Source organism: Vigna umbellata, chromosome 5, assembly GCF_029865625.1.
Source record: "Vigna umbellata cultivar VRB3 chromosome 5, Vumbellata_1.0, whole genome shotgun sequence".
Taxonomy (NCBI): domain Eukaryota; kingdom Viridiplantae; phylum Streptophyta; class Magnoliopsida; order Fabales; family Fabaceae; genus Vigna; species Vigna umbellata.
This window is the reverse complement of record NC_142169.1, coordinates 23,463,149-23,479,590: the sequence shown is the minus strand read 5'-3', so window position 1 is coordinate 23,479,590 and position 16,442 is coordinate 23,463,149. Positions and strand designations below refer to the sequence as shown.

The following is a 16,442-nucleotide window of genomic DNA, read 5'->3' as shown; positions in this document are numbered from 1 at the left end:
TGTTAGGATTCATTTTTCTGCCGTACTCTCCTCGTCTCATTTGTTATATTCCCTTTCTTTCTCCCAATCCTTAACAATTTCCCTAACCTAAAAAAAGAGAAACGAAATTTTTTCATGAAAATTTAATGAGAAAAAAAGAAAAGAAAAGAAAGAAGGTACAACATTTTTATTTAATTTACTTTATACTTTTTTTATTGAATTTAGTTTTAAAGGAATGAAGAGAAAATAAAAAGATATAGAATATCTTTATGTACTTATTTATTTGAAAAAATTTATGTTTAATTTTCCTTTTTATTCTTTTTCATATTGATTAGGACTCGTTGACGTGATGGTTGTGAGGGTACGTGTGAGAAAGAGAATGATGACACAGATTATAATTGCTAACTTACTATTAACAAAATCACTGGTTAAGAGACAGATAATTCACTTTTGAAAGACACAAACCGAACAATACTTTAAGAACTAAACTAAATAGTAGGATATTCATAAGAATTGAAACCCAAATCTAACAAATAAAAAGTTTCTAAGTACACAAATCAAGTTTAAAATATACATTTTGTGGGATATGGAACTGTTTGATATTATTTATAGTGAGGCGCTTTGGCGTTACTTAAACAACCCATCAACGCTGACTTGCATTGTACAGTACTTCCAAAAACAATGTAAGAGAACGTTGAATAACATTTAAGCATACTAAACGTTACACTACAATTTTGATATTTTCCTTTACTTTCTTGTGCAACAGAAAATAGGTGCGAAAGGGAAATACTCTCCAGGGCGAGGAAAATGGAGGAGATCCTCTATGAAAACGCTAGTGTAGCTGGGAAGAGGGTAAGAATTGCGAGGTTAGGGTTAATTATTATTATTATTATTGTTGTTGTTGGTGGTGGTAGTTTTGATTCTGAAAGTATGGGTATGTATGTATATGCTGATTCTGAAATTAATATGTGAATGTGAAGGTATGTGTGTTTGAATTTTAGGAAGGGATGGGTAGAAAGATGTGTTTGTTTTATTGTAAAATTTGGGTGGATGGATACATCCCTTTCGTATGTAGAACCAGCTAGCATAGCGAGTATGTGACAGGGACAGAAAAAGTTGCACAAAACGACAGTTACACTTGTTAGGGCCGGGAATGGTTAAAACTTGAAACGTTGGATTTGGATGTGGAGGCAGTGAGGGAAATTGAATTGTTGAGTTGAGAAGGGAAGGGAAGAAAAAGGAGAAAAACAAAAGAGGGTACAATCTGTCTCTCGTAGCTGGCGCTTTACCTCCATTATTTTTGGTTTTGGACAGACAAGGGTGTGTTTGGTTCTCTGACTACACTCACTCCTTCTCTCTTCTCAGTGTACCACACGCTGCCACTGCCCACTGCCACTATGGCCCAGCGTCAACTCTCTCCTTTTCCCCCCTACCCTTCCACCTCCTCTTTTGTCTTCCACTTTACTCTCCCACTACCACTCCTTTGAATCAAACACAATACTTTCACATTCACAACTTCACAACCAACCCCTATCTCTCTTTCTCTCTCCCTCCTTCTCTCTCTCTCTTCTCTCTTATTCTTGTCAAACAGACCACAATGAATAATAACATCAATAACAATACACTTTAGCCTGCCACCACACCTCTCATCACCAACAATGGGTTCAGACGCTGCTGCCACAAAACTCTCCTCTTCTGAGTCCCTCAACGGTTTGAAATTCGGCCAAAAAATCTATTTTGAGGATGTGGGTCTGGCTACACCAGCCACTTCTCTTACTTCTGCTGCTGTTGCTGCTGGTGTTACTTCCTCTTCCTCTTCCTCTTCCTCAAGGAAAGGAAGAGGTGGGTCTGTTCAACCAGCTCAGCCTCCAAGGTGTCAAGTTGAAGGGTGTATGGTAGATCTGAGTGATGCTAAAGCTTACTATTCTAGGCACAAGGTCTGTGGCATGCACTCTAAATCCCCTACAGTCATTGTTGCTGGCCTTCAACAAAGGTTTTGTCAACAGTGTAGCAGGTCAACCCATCTTTCATTGTTGTTATTACCTGAAACAAAAAAAATTCTTTCCTTTTCTTCTTCTTGTGCTCTTTTAATATTTTACTATAATAGGTGAGGTAAGATAAAGTAGGGTAGGGTGTTGTTTATTTTATTAAAAAAATTGTCCGTTATTCTAAGGTTTCGGGTGCCTGTGGTGTAGGTTTGTAGGTGAGATATGTTATCCTGTTTTGTCGTTGCAATTATAGGCTTGTTATTTATTTGGTGTTGTTGGTTTAGTTCCTTAATCGTGGTTTTTCTTTTGATCAAGTTTTGGTGTGATTCTTCGTGTCCGTTCTGGAGATGTTTTGTTCAGTTATGATTTGGTTGATTATGCACGGTGTACTTTGCTTTTTCCTCTAGCCTAGCTTTAAAGTGCTTATCTGAACGGCTGTCTGATAACGCGTGTGAAATATTGTTTTCCTTTTCAGCGAATTGATTCTTGCACCCAGGTGTGTTTGGTATTAAAAATAATAACTCGGTTTGTACGGAAAAGGTTTGAAGTGGGTGTGCAACTTGTAGTCTGAAAATCACAATACACTACACTACTCTGCTGTTCTACCTCTAGCCTTGTGGGGTTGGGGTATGGGCCCTCTATTCTGTATTCATGTGCTGTTATAATTTGTGATTACTGTTTAGTGATTGGATTTCATGTTTTGGGGAAATAATGATTGTTTTTTCTATTTATAGATTACTGAGAGAGCCTTTGAAAAAACCTATTGTTTCTCAAATATAATATATTACCAAACATGAGCAAACTTTATAGGTCCGTATCCGTGAAAAGATTAATCCAGGTATTTCAGTAGTGTTATGAATCAAGTGTTTTATAATTTGTTATTTGTGCTACAAGAGCAATCCCTTTTTATCTTAGTGAAGCTTGGGTTGTTGGTTAAGGCTTGCATTATTATCATAATGATAGTTTTCCGCTAATTGGACTATGAAAGTGGCCACAACCTTCCATTGTCTGGCCATCCATAAAGTGGGTCCTGGTAGTAGATAATGAGATTTTATATGACATAAGCTTGATACATTGTCTAATTGTTCATGTATTGCCTCCGAGACTCATGTATAGCTTGATAGGTTGTCTAATTCTCTGTAGTTATTGACTTATTATCTCTTTATTGAGAATGAGTGTGAAATCCGAACCACACGCCTTGCTTATGTGCCTGCGTATTTTCTTTCTATCATGTTTTATGATTCTAGCTATGCAGACTGTTTTTGTTACATCTGCCATTCATTGGCTGCATCACATTAGTCAATGAACGTGGTTTTCCTTTGCAGTATATTTTTTGGAGCAGGGATAGCCTTTGGGTATATGCTCCAAGTGTAATTTTTGTCTTTTTTGGTCTCACGGTTCTTCAGTGTTTCAAGAGGCTTTTCTAGGTCATAAGTTATACTTTTGATCTGTAGAATTTCTAGTGGAGAAGCAAGCTATTTTTCATAGTGAGAATAATCAGAAAATACGAAAACAATACTCTATGCTTAGATAAAGTACGTGTTAATATCAGTGATAATGCAAACATATTTTTGAATATGGATTTTTCTAGCATCCAACCTGACTTAAGGCATTTCAAATGGGGCTATAGGAAGATCTATATTGTGGTTTATTCCCTATATTTAAGATTTTTAACTTCTCTTACTGCTTCCCCTTTTGCTAATAAAGAAGAGAAAGAGCGTTATTGGTATTGTCCATAGTTTTATTTTACGAATATGTTAAAGCTGAATTCTCTGTATCATGGAACCACATGATGTTATCTGAGCAATGTTTAAGGATTGTCTTTGTAAAGCAGGTGTCAAGTAACATCTTATACTCTGCTAATATGCTATCTCATTCAGTGCTAGACATGCTCACATGATGTGCGTCATTTCAAAATGTGAACGAGATTGCTACATCTAATGGAAAAACACCGTTCTTCTATTGTTTATACATATTATATTGCTTGTGCTCTTTACTATTTTCAATTATGACTGTATAGTCTGTTAGAAATTTCGTCTTGTGGCAACAATACGTGTGGCGACAACACGATAGCATGTCATGCTAGGAAACAATAGTCTTGTCATGTTAGCATGGCTGCACTTATTCATCTATCTTTGACTTAAATTGGAATAATTTATAAGTTATAGCTATAAAAACTAATATCATGTTTCATAGCCTTGCTCAGATTTCACCAGCTTCCTGAGTTTGATCAAGGAAAAAGAAGTTGCCGCAGGCGACTGGCTGGCCATAATGAACGTCGGAGAAAGCCCCCACCCAGCTCTCTCTTAACCTCTCGCTATGCCAGGCTTTCTTCATCTGCTTTTGGTTAGAAACTATCAGTAAAACATCAGTTTCATGCCTCTCAAATTTTCTATAGGGAAGGACGTGTAGTTTCAGCTTGTGCCATTCTTGGCATTACATATAAAACACATTCTAATGTTTGGCACCTTTTTTGACAGATAATAGTGGCAGAGGGGCCAACTTTCTGATGGAATTGGCTTCATATCCTAAGCTTAGTCTGAGAAATTCACTTCCAACTCCTAGATCATCCGAGCTAGCTCCTGGAAGTCAAACCTCCACACTTAGCTGGCACGGCAACGCAGAGACACCATCTGACATTTTCTTGCAGGGTTCGGTTGGTGGGACAAGCTTTGCCGGTCCCGGTCATCCTCCAGGGGAAAGTTACACAGGTGTCACTGACTCGAGCTGTGCTCTCTCTCTTCTGTCAAGTCAAACATGGGGTTCTAGAAACACAGCACCAAGTCTTGGGTTGAATAATATGATAAATTTCAACGGGACACCCATGACACAACTTTCTGCTTCATCTCATGGTGCATCACTCCATGAACTTCCAAATACCTCGTGGTGTTTCAAGGGCATTGATTCTGGTAACTGTTCGCCTGAGGTTGTCCCTGATCTAGGTCTGGGTCATATTTCACAGCCTCTGAATGGCCAGCTCCATGGTGAGTTAGATCTGTCTCAACAGGGAAGGAGGCATTTCATGGATCTAGAACAGTCCAGGGAATATGAATCTGCTCATTGGTCACTTTAAGTGCACTTTTTTTTTTTATGTGGCTTGTAATAACAAATAGCACAAACCTGTGCCTACCTGGTTACTTACCAGACTGATATCACTTGCTTGTTTTGGTTTGTTTAAACTGATAATCAAGGCGTGGGTGGCCTTGCTTCTTTTGTGGTACTTTCAGGTTCCAAATGAATCACCTGAGAGTGTGTTTTGTTACTGTTTTGGCAGCATAGGTATGGTGTCATCTGCCATTGCTGTCTCCTCTGGAAGTATTTGTGATTGGGAGGACAAACTCTTTGTTATTTGCTACCCCTACTCAAAGCTATTTGATATTATCTTTTGACTATTTTGAACAGTGTTGCACACATTGGTCACCTGAGAATGTTTTGCAGTGTGTTGAGTTGAATGACTTAGATAACAAGGCATGTGATTTTCAACTGGGAGGTCCCAGCGTTCATTTCAAAAAGTAAAACTAAGTTTCATGTTTGATTTTCCGTTGAAGTCAATTTGTAAACTGCGTTCGTTGTCATATTTGTTTTTAAACAAAGTCTGAAATAAAAGAAGGTATGGTTTTCATTGCCTATGTTCTTAATTTATTTTCCCCTTGTTCCGCTGCTAATCAACTAGAAGAAGCACCCGCTGAAACACAATAATGCTCCGTTCAGCAAAGATAAAATTGAAAATTCGAATTCAACCTAAGCTGTGAAATCAAATCCTAAATCATCGGGATTCATTGGCATAACCTTGAGAGCTGCACTACCGTGGCCTTCATACTAATTTGGTCCTGTGCCCTTATTAAATATGCTATCCCCTGCAACGACCTACATGAAAAACCAAGATTATGGAAATTTCATAAACGTGATAATTATTAGTAGATATTTTTTTCCTGGGTATGGTTGTAACAGTTTTCTCTCTCTTTTTTTTTTCTGTTATACATTCTGTTCATTGTTTCGTTTCTGTTATGTAGAGTATTATATAAACTCTGTTTGTACACACTCAATTAGAAGAACTTGATTTTTCAATACAATGAATATTTTATATTTCTTAGAAATAAGATGGTATCTCATGGTTCAAATTCTTGATTCTCCCTTTTTGTTATGGTTTCTTAACCCTATACCAATCCTTCCAATCCTTTCTTCCTTCATTCCAATAAGAATCTTGCCCTTGTTTTTGTCTCTTTTGTGTTAGATGACAAAAAATCATGATTAGCCTCGGGGAATGAAGCTTGCGCTCAAATTAAAAAACAAGCTAAAATTCATTATGGAACCTACTTGAACCACTATTGCATAACTCTTTTCATGAGTATTTGTATTGATGTAATACAATAGTTCCCTCATGACTTTAACGATCGATCTATGAGTAGATTCTTAAATATATTATCTAGATCGAAATCTAGATATGGCAAATTCATGATCGAAATCCATGGCTTCTGAGATGTGGCAAGATCTTTATCACTACTTTCATCATGGAGACATTTTTCGAGTCACTGCTTTACAAGATCTCTACAAATTACACCTAAGTCCACTTTTCATTACTGAATTTCACATCGAGTTGCACATCATTTGGGAAGAAATTGATAGTTTTCGTCCTGTTTTTCACTGTGTAAGTGTGACATTACATTTTCTTGTGGTGTTGCTTCCACCAAGAATTATAAGAAACAAGATTATTCCTTTTCTTAAAACGCTCAATGGCCAATTTGTCTCAGTGAAATCTCAGATTATGTTGATCGATCCTTTACTCGAGATTACTAAAGTCTTTAATATGTTCGTTCAATAAGAACGACAATTACATTCTCTTCATACTTCGTCATACTCTATTCTTCACTATCATGTTTTAATTGTCATGACTCATTTTCATTCACAATCCAAAAGTATGGGCAATTCTAATACAAGAAATTTCCATAGTGGATGCGACCAAGGTGTTTCTTTTCACAAAGGCTGAGGATGAACTTTTTGAGACAATGGTCCATATGACACTAAGTTTTGCTCTTATTGTGAAAGAACTAATCACACTGTTTACACATAATACTTCAAACATGGTCTTTTCCCATGATATCAATCCAAGGTTGTTCGTATATGATAAATCTATTATTCCATCCCTGTTACTCTCACCTTGCCTTTGCTCATACCATTACTGCAACTTCCAATGATGCCTCTCTTTGGCATCTTAGATTAGGGCATGTTTTTTTTGTTCCATATTATGTGTCATTTTCCAACAATTTCTTTTTAATCCTTATTGTATACCTCATTATCCTTGTGGCAGTTGCCATGCAAAATAAAAACAACTGCCACATCACAATAGTGAAACACATTCTTATAAAATTTTTAATATTATTCATGGAGATATTTACGGGCCATATTTTGTATCTTGTATATTCGGTCATACATATTTTCTTACTTTAGTTGATGATTATTCTCGCTTTACCTGGATAAAACTATTGAAAAATAAATATGAAACTAGAGCACATCTCACACATTTTATTTCCTTGATTGAAAATCAATTCATTGCACACTTTAAATGTTTTTGCAATGATAATGGAGTAAAGTTTCTATTAAATATTTTTTCTCTTCCAAAAGAATAATTTATCAATGAACATGTATTGAGACACATCAACAAAACATTATTGTTGAATGAAAACATAAACACATTTTAAATGTTGCACGAGCCTAGTTTTACTGCCTCAATCATTTTGGCATTTTGTTGTTCAACAAGTCATTCACATTATTCATAGATTGTATATTCCTTTATTAAATATTAAGTGTCCTTATGCATTATTGTATGCCCAACCACCTGGCATGACTCATCTAAAGGTTTTTTGTTCGTTTAGCTTTTGCTAGTGCTCTTCATTCTCATAAAACCAAATTTCAACCTAGATCAAGCAAAGCTAGTTTTTTTAGGATACAAGAAGGTACAAAAGGATATGTCTTATATGATCTTCAATCTCATCAAAATTTCCTTTCTAGAAATGTAATTCTTCATGAGAATGTGTTTCCATTCAATGTGTTTATTTCTCCTACCAATGTTCCTCCTTACCTCCCTTTTAATATTTGATATTTCATCCACTAAGCCTTCACCTAATATCCTTGTCAATCCTCCTTTTGTAGACATTACTTCTTTTGTTGCCCCTAACCAGATTCTTTGCACATCCCCCTCTCGATCTTAACCTATTCGCCACTCCACTTGCATTAGGCGCAAACCATCTTATTTGGCAAATTTTTATTGCAATTTTGTGATTGCTTCTAGTTATTTCAAGAATTCTTCTGCAAGTACTTGTGCTTATCCTTTACCTTTTGTTCTTAATCATAACCATTGCACTATCTCTTATAAAAAAATTGTTTTTTTGTCAATCCTATTTTTGAACCTACATCTTTTACCCAAGGCTCTAAATTGGATTGTTGGCAAAAGTCTATGAATGTTGAGTTACATGCTTGACAATAAAATGAACTCAGTCTCTTGTTGATATTCCCAAAAGTAAGACACTTATTAGTTGAAAATGGGTCTACAAGGTTAAATATCACGATGATGGCACTATTAAGCGGTATAAGCCCCCTTGGTAGCCAAAGGCTACAACAATTAGAAGGTATGGATTCTTTTGACACCTTCTCTCTTGTTGCTAAGATCACTATTATTAAAATTGTTCTTGCCATCGTAGCCATTAAAGGGCTTGAAAAACTTGATGTGAATATAATGTTTTTCTTCATGCAGAGTTTCATGATGAGGTTTACATGGTTCCCCCTTCACTTTACTTCCTTTTCGTTCCACTAAAGGTTGTAAGTTGCGCAAATCTCTTTGTGACCTCAAACAAGCCAGTAGACAGGGGCATAACACCCTATCTACCACCCTTTTGTTAAAGGTCTAACACTTAAACGCATGTACGAATAATACTTTCTTATCTATTGTGTTGTTTTTTTTATCTATGCAAATTATAAAGGACAAAACTTTATTCAAAAGTTCTACATTGATTTAGAAGAATGTTAAGAGATAGGAAGATATTCTGAGAATGTTTTCTCAATGTCTTATGTTTGATGTATCTGTACAACAACATAATTGCCTCTAGAAAAACAACATAGCATCTGACCTGGTACCAAAAAGTTATACACCTATGTATGTTAAAGTCAATTTTCTAAGTAAAAGATCTTTTTCAAAGAAGCTTGTATAAAGATGATCACATGAAGAGAAGACAATAAAAATCAAGAATCATTATTGATCTTACTGATTTTGATTGAGCTTTTTAATTGGATACCTAATGCTCTATCATTGAGTCCATGTTTTTCTTGACTCTTCTTTGATCTCCTAGAAATCAAAGAAGCAAACTACTATTTCCTATTCTTCCTCTAAAGTTGAGTATAGAGCTTTGACCATCCTTAATTGTGAAATACAATGGCTATTTATCTTCTTCATGACCTTATCTAGCTCATAATCTAGTGTTCCATGAATGTACCAAGAACGTTGAGATCATCTGTTCACTTAGAGAGAAAATACAACAAGGTCTAATATGTTTTTTATCACTTTCTTCTGTTGTCAAACTTGTTGACACCTTTACTAAACCCCTTCATCACATATCTCTTGACAATCTTGTTACCAAGTTAGATATGTATTCATCATCCAACTTGAGGGAATATTCATAGATCTTTTTTACCTAAATTAATTGTAATAGTTTTTTCTTTCTTTTTCTTTATACATTTTGTTCGTTACTATGTTATGTAGAGTATTATATAAATTGTTTGTACTTACCCATATAGGATAACTTATGATTTTTTAAAGTGAATATTTTACATTTATGAGAATTAAGAATACGATTGAAGACATGATAAATGGCCTTTTCGTGTTTTGAGAACTTCATATTCCCCTATATAGTTTATGTTGAACCAGGTGGAGTGGAGTTTAGCACGTGTTGACGTTGGTTGTTGAGTGTCGTGATGCTTTGGTGGTTGCGGTACATCATATGTTGACGTTCTGTAATCAACTTTATTCCATTTTTTTCATTCATTACTAAATAATGGATTTTACTTCCTGCACCCCCTGGAAACTTCCCAGAACCATCTTTTCGAAATTTTTAAAATAATATCTCCGAAATAAAATTTTCAGAACATAATTTTTAAACATATGAAATGTGTGTTGGAATAAAATTTTCAAAATAAGAATTTGCAAAATAACTTTCCAGAACTGAAATTTTAAGTCTAATCTCATAAAACCAGTTTATATATATATGTTTGTATTTCACTTATATATTATAATTTGATTTTATTTTTAATCTATATGAAACTTTAAACATTACTTTTTTTTTTCTCATTCTCTAAACTATATATTTATATATTTATTGTATATTTTTTGGATAAATAGTGGCAGCTCTGCATGATGTATACAGAACCTTTAACTACACACTTGTGCTCAAAGGATGGAAGGGTAACGATCCTTTGTGGAGAGAGTCTTGGACAGTTGCTCGAAATTTTTATAATTTTTCTTATAATAATTATACAGTCTAGTTTTCAAAAAAATATTTTAAAATTATTAAAAAATGTTTCAAAATTACAAAATTTAGCACTGTAGTTTTAAAAACTTGAGATCTAATTAATCTAATCTAATCCAAATAAATCAAAGATAGATTTAAAACTTGAGATCTATTAAGTTAAATTTAAATTTCATTATTAAGGTGAATTAAATTTATTATTCTGAAACTTTGAATTAAAAATAATATCTTAATATTGTTATAAGAGTTTATGCTTAGTGTTCGACATCAAAATGTGACTGATTCAGATGTATAGGAAGGGAACAAGATACTTATGTACTTGAAATTGAAAGGTAAAATCATTTGTCTTTCCTGTAACACTTCTAAATAAAACTTTTATTTTTATTCAATTGTGTCTGTAACACTTTAGAAGCACCATTCTCCATATTGCATTTCTGATTGCATTCCGTAAATTTTGGTGAAGAAAATCAGACAAAAATACCTTATTAAAAAAACAAGTTAAAGAGCTAACAAAAAAAATAGTTACAAAACTTATATTTTTTTTCCACGTTATTAAATTTAAATTAATTTTATTTAATAACTATTAAATTTTTTTTATTTGCAAGATTGTGCTTCGATGACCATGCATTTTTATTGAGATCGACAATAACTTGATTATATTTTAAAATAATACAGTGCTGCACAAAAATTAAAGCAAATAAAAAGAAATTGAAAATATGATAAAGAAAATCCTGATGTAATACTGCGGTCGAGGGTGTTTCCAGTTTACAGTGACGAGTACCCATCTTCTCGCTTCTCAATTTCTCGGAGGTAAATTCTCACCGCTAACCCCTTCTTTTTCTCTTCATCAATATCGCATCTGTGCCCCAATTTCTCTTCTCTTACTCCATTCATACCTTCTTCACACATCTGTTTAGGGTTTCAATCTGATTTCCTTTCTAAGTAGCGCACGTCCTCGATCTGAATGTATGTGTGATTCTTCGTACTCATTTTTTATGATTGTCAATAATTGTTTTGCATCTTTCTCTGTTGCGGATGTTTCCAATGTTATTTTCCGGTTTGGAATCCTTTTTCTTGGATTTGTTATCACCTGTCTTCCCGTAGAATTGGTTCGACGTATTTCTGCTGGTGGTTGATTACACCACTGTTTCCTGTAATTCTGTTTTCTTATCAATGGAAAAATGGTCAGTGACATATATTCTGTGTGTGTATTCTGAAAGCATATGATACTTGGAAACTTAATCTCGTTTATTTGGATTAGGTTTCCTTCAAAATGTTCTTGTTAGGAGAGATTAAAACTGTCTTCCCTCTTCTGTTTAGTGGTAATTGGTTGTAGTATGAAATGCTGTGTTTATCTTTTGACATGATTAATGAGTTGTGTAAATTTTTTGATAGTGTGTAGAGAAAATCATGGTGGACGCAGCAGAACGTAGGTACTTGGAGGATGAAGATACACCACTCATGAAAACTATAAAGGGTGCAACAACTGGTTTGGTTGCTGGCACTATCTGGGGTACTGTGGTTGCCACCTGGTATGATGTCCCTCGTGTTGAGAGAAGTGTTGCCCTTCCAGGGCTGATGAGGACTTTCAAGATGATGGGCAACTATGGTTTGACCTTTGCTGCCATAGGAGGAGTCTACATAGGTGTAGAGCAGTTGTTGCAGAACTATAGGATGAAAAGGGATCTAGTCAATGGCGCTGTTGGCGGATTTGTTGCTGGTGCAACTATTCTGGGTTACAAAGGTAGCCCATTTTCCTTAATAAATATTTATCTTTGAGAATTTATATATTTAATATCTGGATTCTAAAATGTTTGTTATTGACCTATGGATTTGTCATTGATTTTGGAATCACGCAGAATGACTTGATCCATTTCACTCTGAAATTAGTATATTTGAGCAATGTGTTTTTTTGGCTTTTTGACATGGTTATGTCATTGTGCTAGATGGCTTTTTGCACTTCTGATGTCCGGCTTAGGAAGCCAATCTATGATGTGTTCTTCTTTGGCTTTTGAGAATTAATCTGTCTGTGGTTGTATGTGTGTTTCTATGTGTATGGAAGGGTTATCTATGGCCAACCCTTTCTTCTTTAACCCTTTTGTTGTTCTTGTGTCATTTTTGGTTGTCATTGAAAGCTTGGTCTTTTGTTGCTCTGTGCTTTTCACTGTCACTGAAGAATCCTTATATTGGGCACTTTTTTTGTTCCAAAAAAGAAGCTACAAGTTTTTTGCTTTCATTCAATTGTGCATTATTCGTTGATTGGTTGTAGCATGATGTGTTTAGAGAGCCTAAAATGGATTTCTGTTGGATCTAGGAGAGTTTCTATGCCATAACCCATGTTATATTTTGTTGATGCTAACTTTTTATTCTACCCGCATGTTATATTAGGAACTGAATGCTAGGCAGGAAAAAACTGACAAATGAATACGCTTAATGTTATGAAGTTGAACATGTTGCAATAGATTAGTGGACAAGATAGAATTAGGAATTAATGCACCAGACAAAAGCTTGGGGTAGCAGCACCTACTGTAGAAAAGATGATAGAATGTTTCCTTAGGTGATGTTGAAGCCCTATAAGGAGAGTAGATCTGATGAAGGGTAATCTAGTGGCTAGAGGCCGAGGTAGACCAGGAAGGTGAAGCAATTAAGGACTGGAGGTAAATAATGTGTCTATAGATATAACTTCTGATTGAACATTTTTGCATCATGTGGTATATATTGTGTAGCCAATCCCACCTCGTGGGAAAGGCTTAATTGTGTTTGCCTATGTAGCATGGATTGGGACACTAGACACTGCAAAATATAAAAAACGTAGACACGGGGTCACAGCATAATAACTCCTTTATAATAGTAAAAGAAAAATTGTAAAACCAAGGAGAAGCAGTGAAAAGTCAGTTATGTATGGCAAGCAAAGAAATAGAATAAAATAATTGAACTTGAGTGGCAGTAGAACGAGAGAAAAATAGATAGTTGCATGAGTCGGGAGAAAAGGGGACAAAAACACTATTTGTCTGAGGGGAATTACTGACTACTCGCCAGCTAGGAATGGTGCGATGCACATGAGGCAGTTGTAGTATTCTTTGGTTGCAACTGATAGTAGCAGCCAGAGTCTTGGCCACTACTACACATTTATTTTCTTATGTGCCATACTGCTTGACACCTCTTGGTTCATTCTTAGAATTATTCTGGTTGCTTGTGAAGGTAAGGGAAAAGAGAACATTTATCTTTTTTTTTTTATTTTTTTTAAAAATCAAAAACCCAAATGAGGGTTTGTTCCTGACGGAGATTGGGTCTGTCATTGTTGGTGTGTCTGGTAATTGGGCCTGTCTTTATTAGCATGTCCAGTGACAGGATTTTGTTGTCACTGGCATGTCCTGTGACTGGACTGCATCTGGTTTCAGGCTGTCTTCATTGGCATGTCCAGTCACGGACTTTGTCGTCACTGGGGTGCCCAGTTACTGGGCTGCATCTGGTTTCAGGGGCTGTGTCCAACACCACTTCGACGACTTGTCTGCACTGCCTTAGAACCAGGTCTGACATATGGAAGTGCCTATTTCAAGATGTGTTGTGTGCCATGGATTGTTGTTTAGGATTGTTGAAAAATGGTAAATTTTGTGGTTAATTTCTTTTCCTGATATATGTTTTAAGCTGTGCTTTGAGTTTGTTTGGACTAACTTCTCCACAAGAGTTTCCAGGAGAAAAAATGAGTTTATCCAAAAGTCAAATTTAGTATATGCATAAGCTACTTTGTAAAAGTTCTCACATATGACTATAAAATTTTTATTTTTCAACTTGTGCATGAGTTAATTTTAACTTACGAAGAAACTCATTTTATTTTTATTTATACTATTAGTATGCATTCATGGATGCTTAATTTTGCTGCTTTTTGTGTTTATATTTGTCTTTCTTTATACTATGCTACTGGTTTCTTCTGTCATTGCTGTAAAGCCACTCCATTTTGTGTTAGTTTATACATGTATTTCGCTCACTTGTATGAATTATTTAGCTAAACATGTGCCTGAAATTTTTACGAGGAAATGTTATTGATTGATGGTTCTGGCTACTACACATTGTTTGTTCTTGGCTATTGTATGGAGTTATTAATAATTGTATAATGACTTTTTTTTGTTGGTCGCTGCTCCATTCACCCGCTGCAAACTGAAAGTATGATATATTAGGCTGATATTGGTCTTAAAATATATTGTGGAAATCCTTTACTTCAAGTTCTGACTTATTTATTACTTGTCTTGGATTAGTGGTTCCATTGTTCTGAAGGTTTTTGTAGTGAAAGAAAAGGATGGTGGTATTTTGGAATCAATAAAGTTTTGTAGTGTATAAAATCGGATAAAGAATAATTGGTGAAGGTTTTGTGAGAATTTTCTATTTTATTTCTTTAATTCTAAAAGTTTCGTATATTATAAAACATTTTCTTGAGATGAATGATTTATCCTCTATTTCCTTTTATTTTAAAACCCTCCATCCCAAGACCCAAGCATACTTATGTTAGTCTCATGGCATATCACTGTTGGCTTATACGGCAAACTTTTGAGTCTCTCCATTTGCCTGCCTATACAGTTCATTATTAGTTGATCCATGTTGACCATTTTTAATTTTTGTGCATGGAAGAGCCCATGATTTGTATCTTTATGCATATTTGCTTGTCAGCTATAATGGTCTAACTTAAATATGATTTCTCATCATGAAGTTGTTGTTTAACAGTTCAGCCTTCCTTTATAACTTTCTCAAGAAGTATTTTATGTTACCTTTCTGAATCTTATATTAATTGCGAAACCAGGATTACCGATGTTGTAGTCTAATTAAGTCACCCTGAATCTGCTGTTTTCGTAGCAAGTTTTATGTTGTGTTCCTTCTATTGTGTAGGAAGGAGCATCAAAACTGCACTCTCTGCTGGATCGGCATTAGCATTCACATCTGCATATATTGATTTCGGTGGTCAAACATTAAAACATGACGAGGGGAAAGAGTATGCCGCTTACACAACAAAGAAAAGAACCAGTGGTGATGAATAATTATTAATTTATGCACTTTTATGACCGAAGGCGTTTGAAATTAATAGGAAAGAGTGGATCACTCTTTTGTAGACCCCTCTGTTTGTTGAGTTGGAATTTCATACTTGGCAGTTTTTTCCATATTGTTTCTTTATGTAAGTTGCTGATGTTGAACTGGTTGAATCCCAATAAATGTTCTATTTTGAGATTCTTGAAGATAATTTTGAGATTCTCAATACAATGACATTCGGAGATGATATTTTGGAATTTGTATTTCAAATGTTGTCGAATAGTTGTTTTTTAAATGTGTTACCTAAGAGGGATTTTAAAAAACTTTATGAGCAGAGGATACAAGTTCTTCGAAAACACTTATTTTGTAAGAAAATGCCATATTTCTATAACGTTAATAACGTGAAAAGCTATAAAACATGTATAAATAATATATTCAAAGTAACTGCAAAACTTTTAGGAATAATATATTATGTTTTTGTAATCTTTGACAACATTATTCTTAAAATCAAATTGAACTTATTTTTTAGTATTAGTTTGAAATGAAATTTTGATACATGGTGGATAATATGAAAGAAATGATATATTATGAAATATTTGAATAAATATGATATATTCTGGAATTTGTATTTAATAAAGATATTTTTAATGTGTTAAGAGGTAAAATATTTTGTAATACTTTATTAATAGGTGATGTTTTCTCGTAATACTTATTTTGTACAAAAAAGAAATTGTTATATTTTAAGAATGTTCATTTTGTACTTTATTTAAGTATAACTACGGACGAGATGATGTAAATATTTATAATTTTTGTTTAGAATTATGATCTGAAACACTTGTGTTTTTTTACTGAAATGTGTCCAAAGATTTTTTAATCTACTGAAAATGTTCAGTATTGTGATTCTCAAAACTGTCTCCATGTTTCAGCTTCATGGTCTTTT

The 16,442-nt window shown here is 34.5% G+C and overlaps 2 protein-coding genes across 3 annotated transcripts; both read left to right on the top strand.

Annotated features, from left to right (window-relative positions):
• Positions 1-1,007: 1,007 nt before the first annotated feature.
• Positions 1,008-5,359, top strand: SPL9 (squamosa promoter binding protein-like 9). Its single transcript, XM_047305263.2, has 3 exons — positions 1,008-1,993; positions 4,174-4,313; positions 4,448-5,359. The coding sequence occupies exons 1-3, from the start codon at positions 1,638-1,640 to the stop codon at positions 5,038-5,040; spliced, it is 1,089 nt and encodes a 362-aa protein (XP_047161219.1). The 5' UTR covers positions 1,008-1,637; the 3' UTR covers positions 5,041-5,359.
• A 5,781-nt stretch (positions 5,360-11,140) lies between these two features.
• Positions 11,141-15,765, top strand: OEP16-3 (Mitochondrial import inner membrane translocase subunit Tim17/Tim22/Tim23 family protein). Of its 2 annotated transcripts, XM_047305264.2 has the most exons (4): positions 11,225-11,293; positions 11,401-11,449; positions 11,879-12,227; positions 15,365-15,765. In XM_047305264.2, the coding sequence occupies exons 3-4, from the start codon at positions 11,894-11,896 to the stop codon at positions 15,511-15,513; spliced, it is 483 nt and encodes a 160-aa protein (XP_047161220.1). In that variant the 5' UTR covers positions 11,225-11,293; positions 11,401-11,449; positions 11,879-11,893; the 3' UTR covers positions 15,514-15,765. The 2 variants fall into 2 exon arrangements, with proteins under 2 accessions (XP_047161222.1, XP_047161220.1); XM_047305266.2 differs by lacking the exon at positions 11,401-11,449 and having other exon boundaries at positions 11,141-11,293.
• The last annotated feature ends 677 nt before the right edge of the window (positions 15,766-16,442 follow it).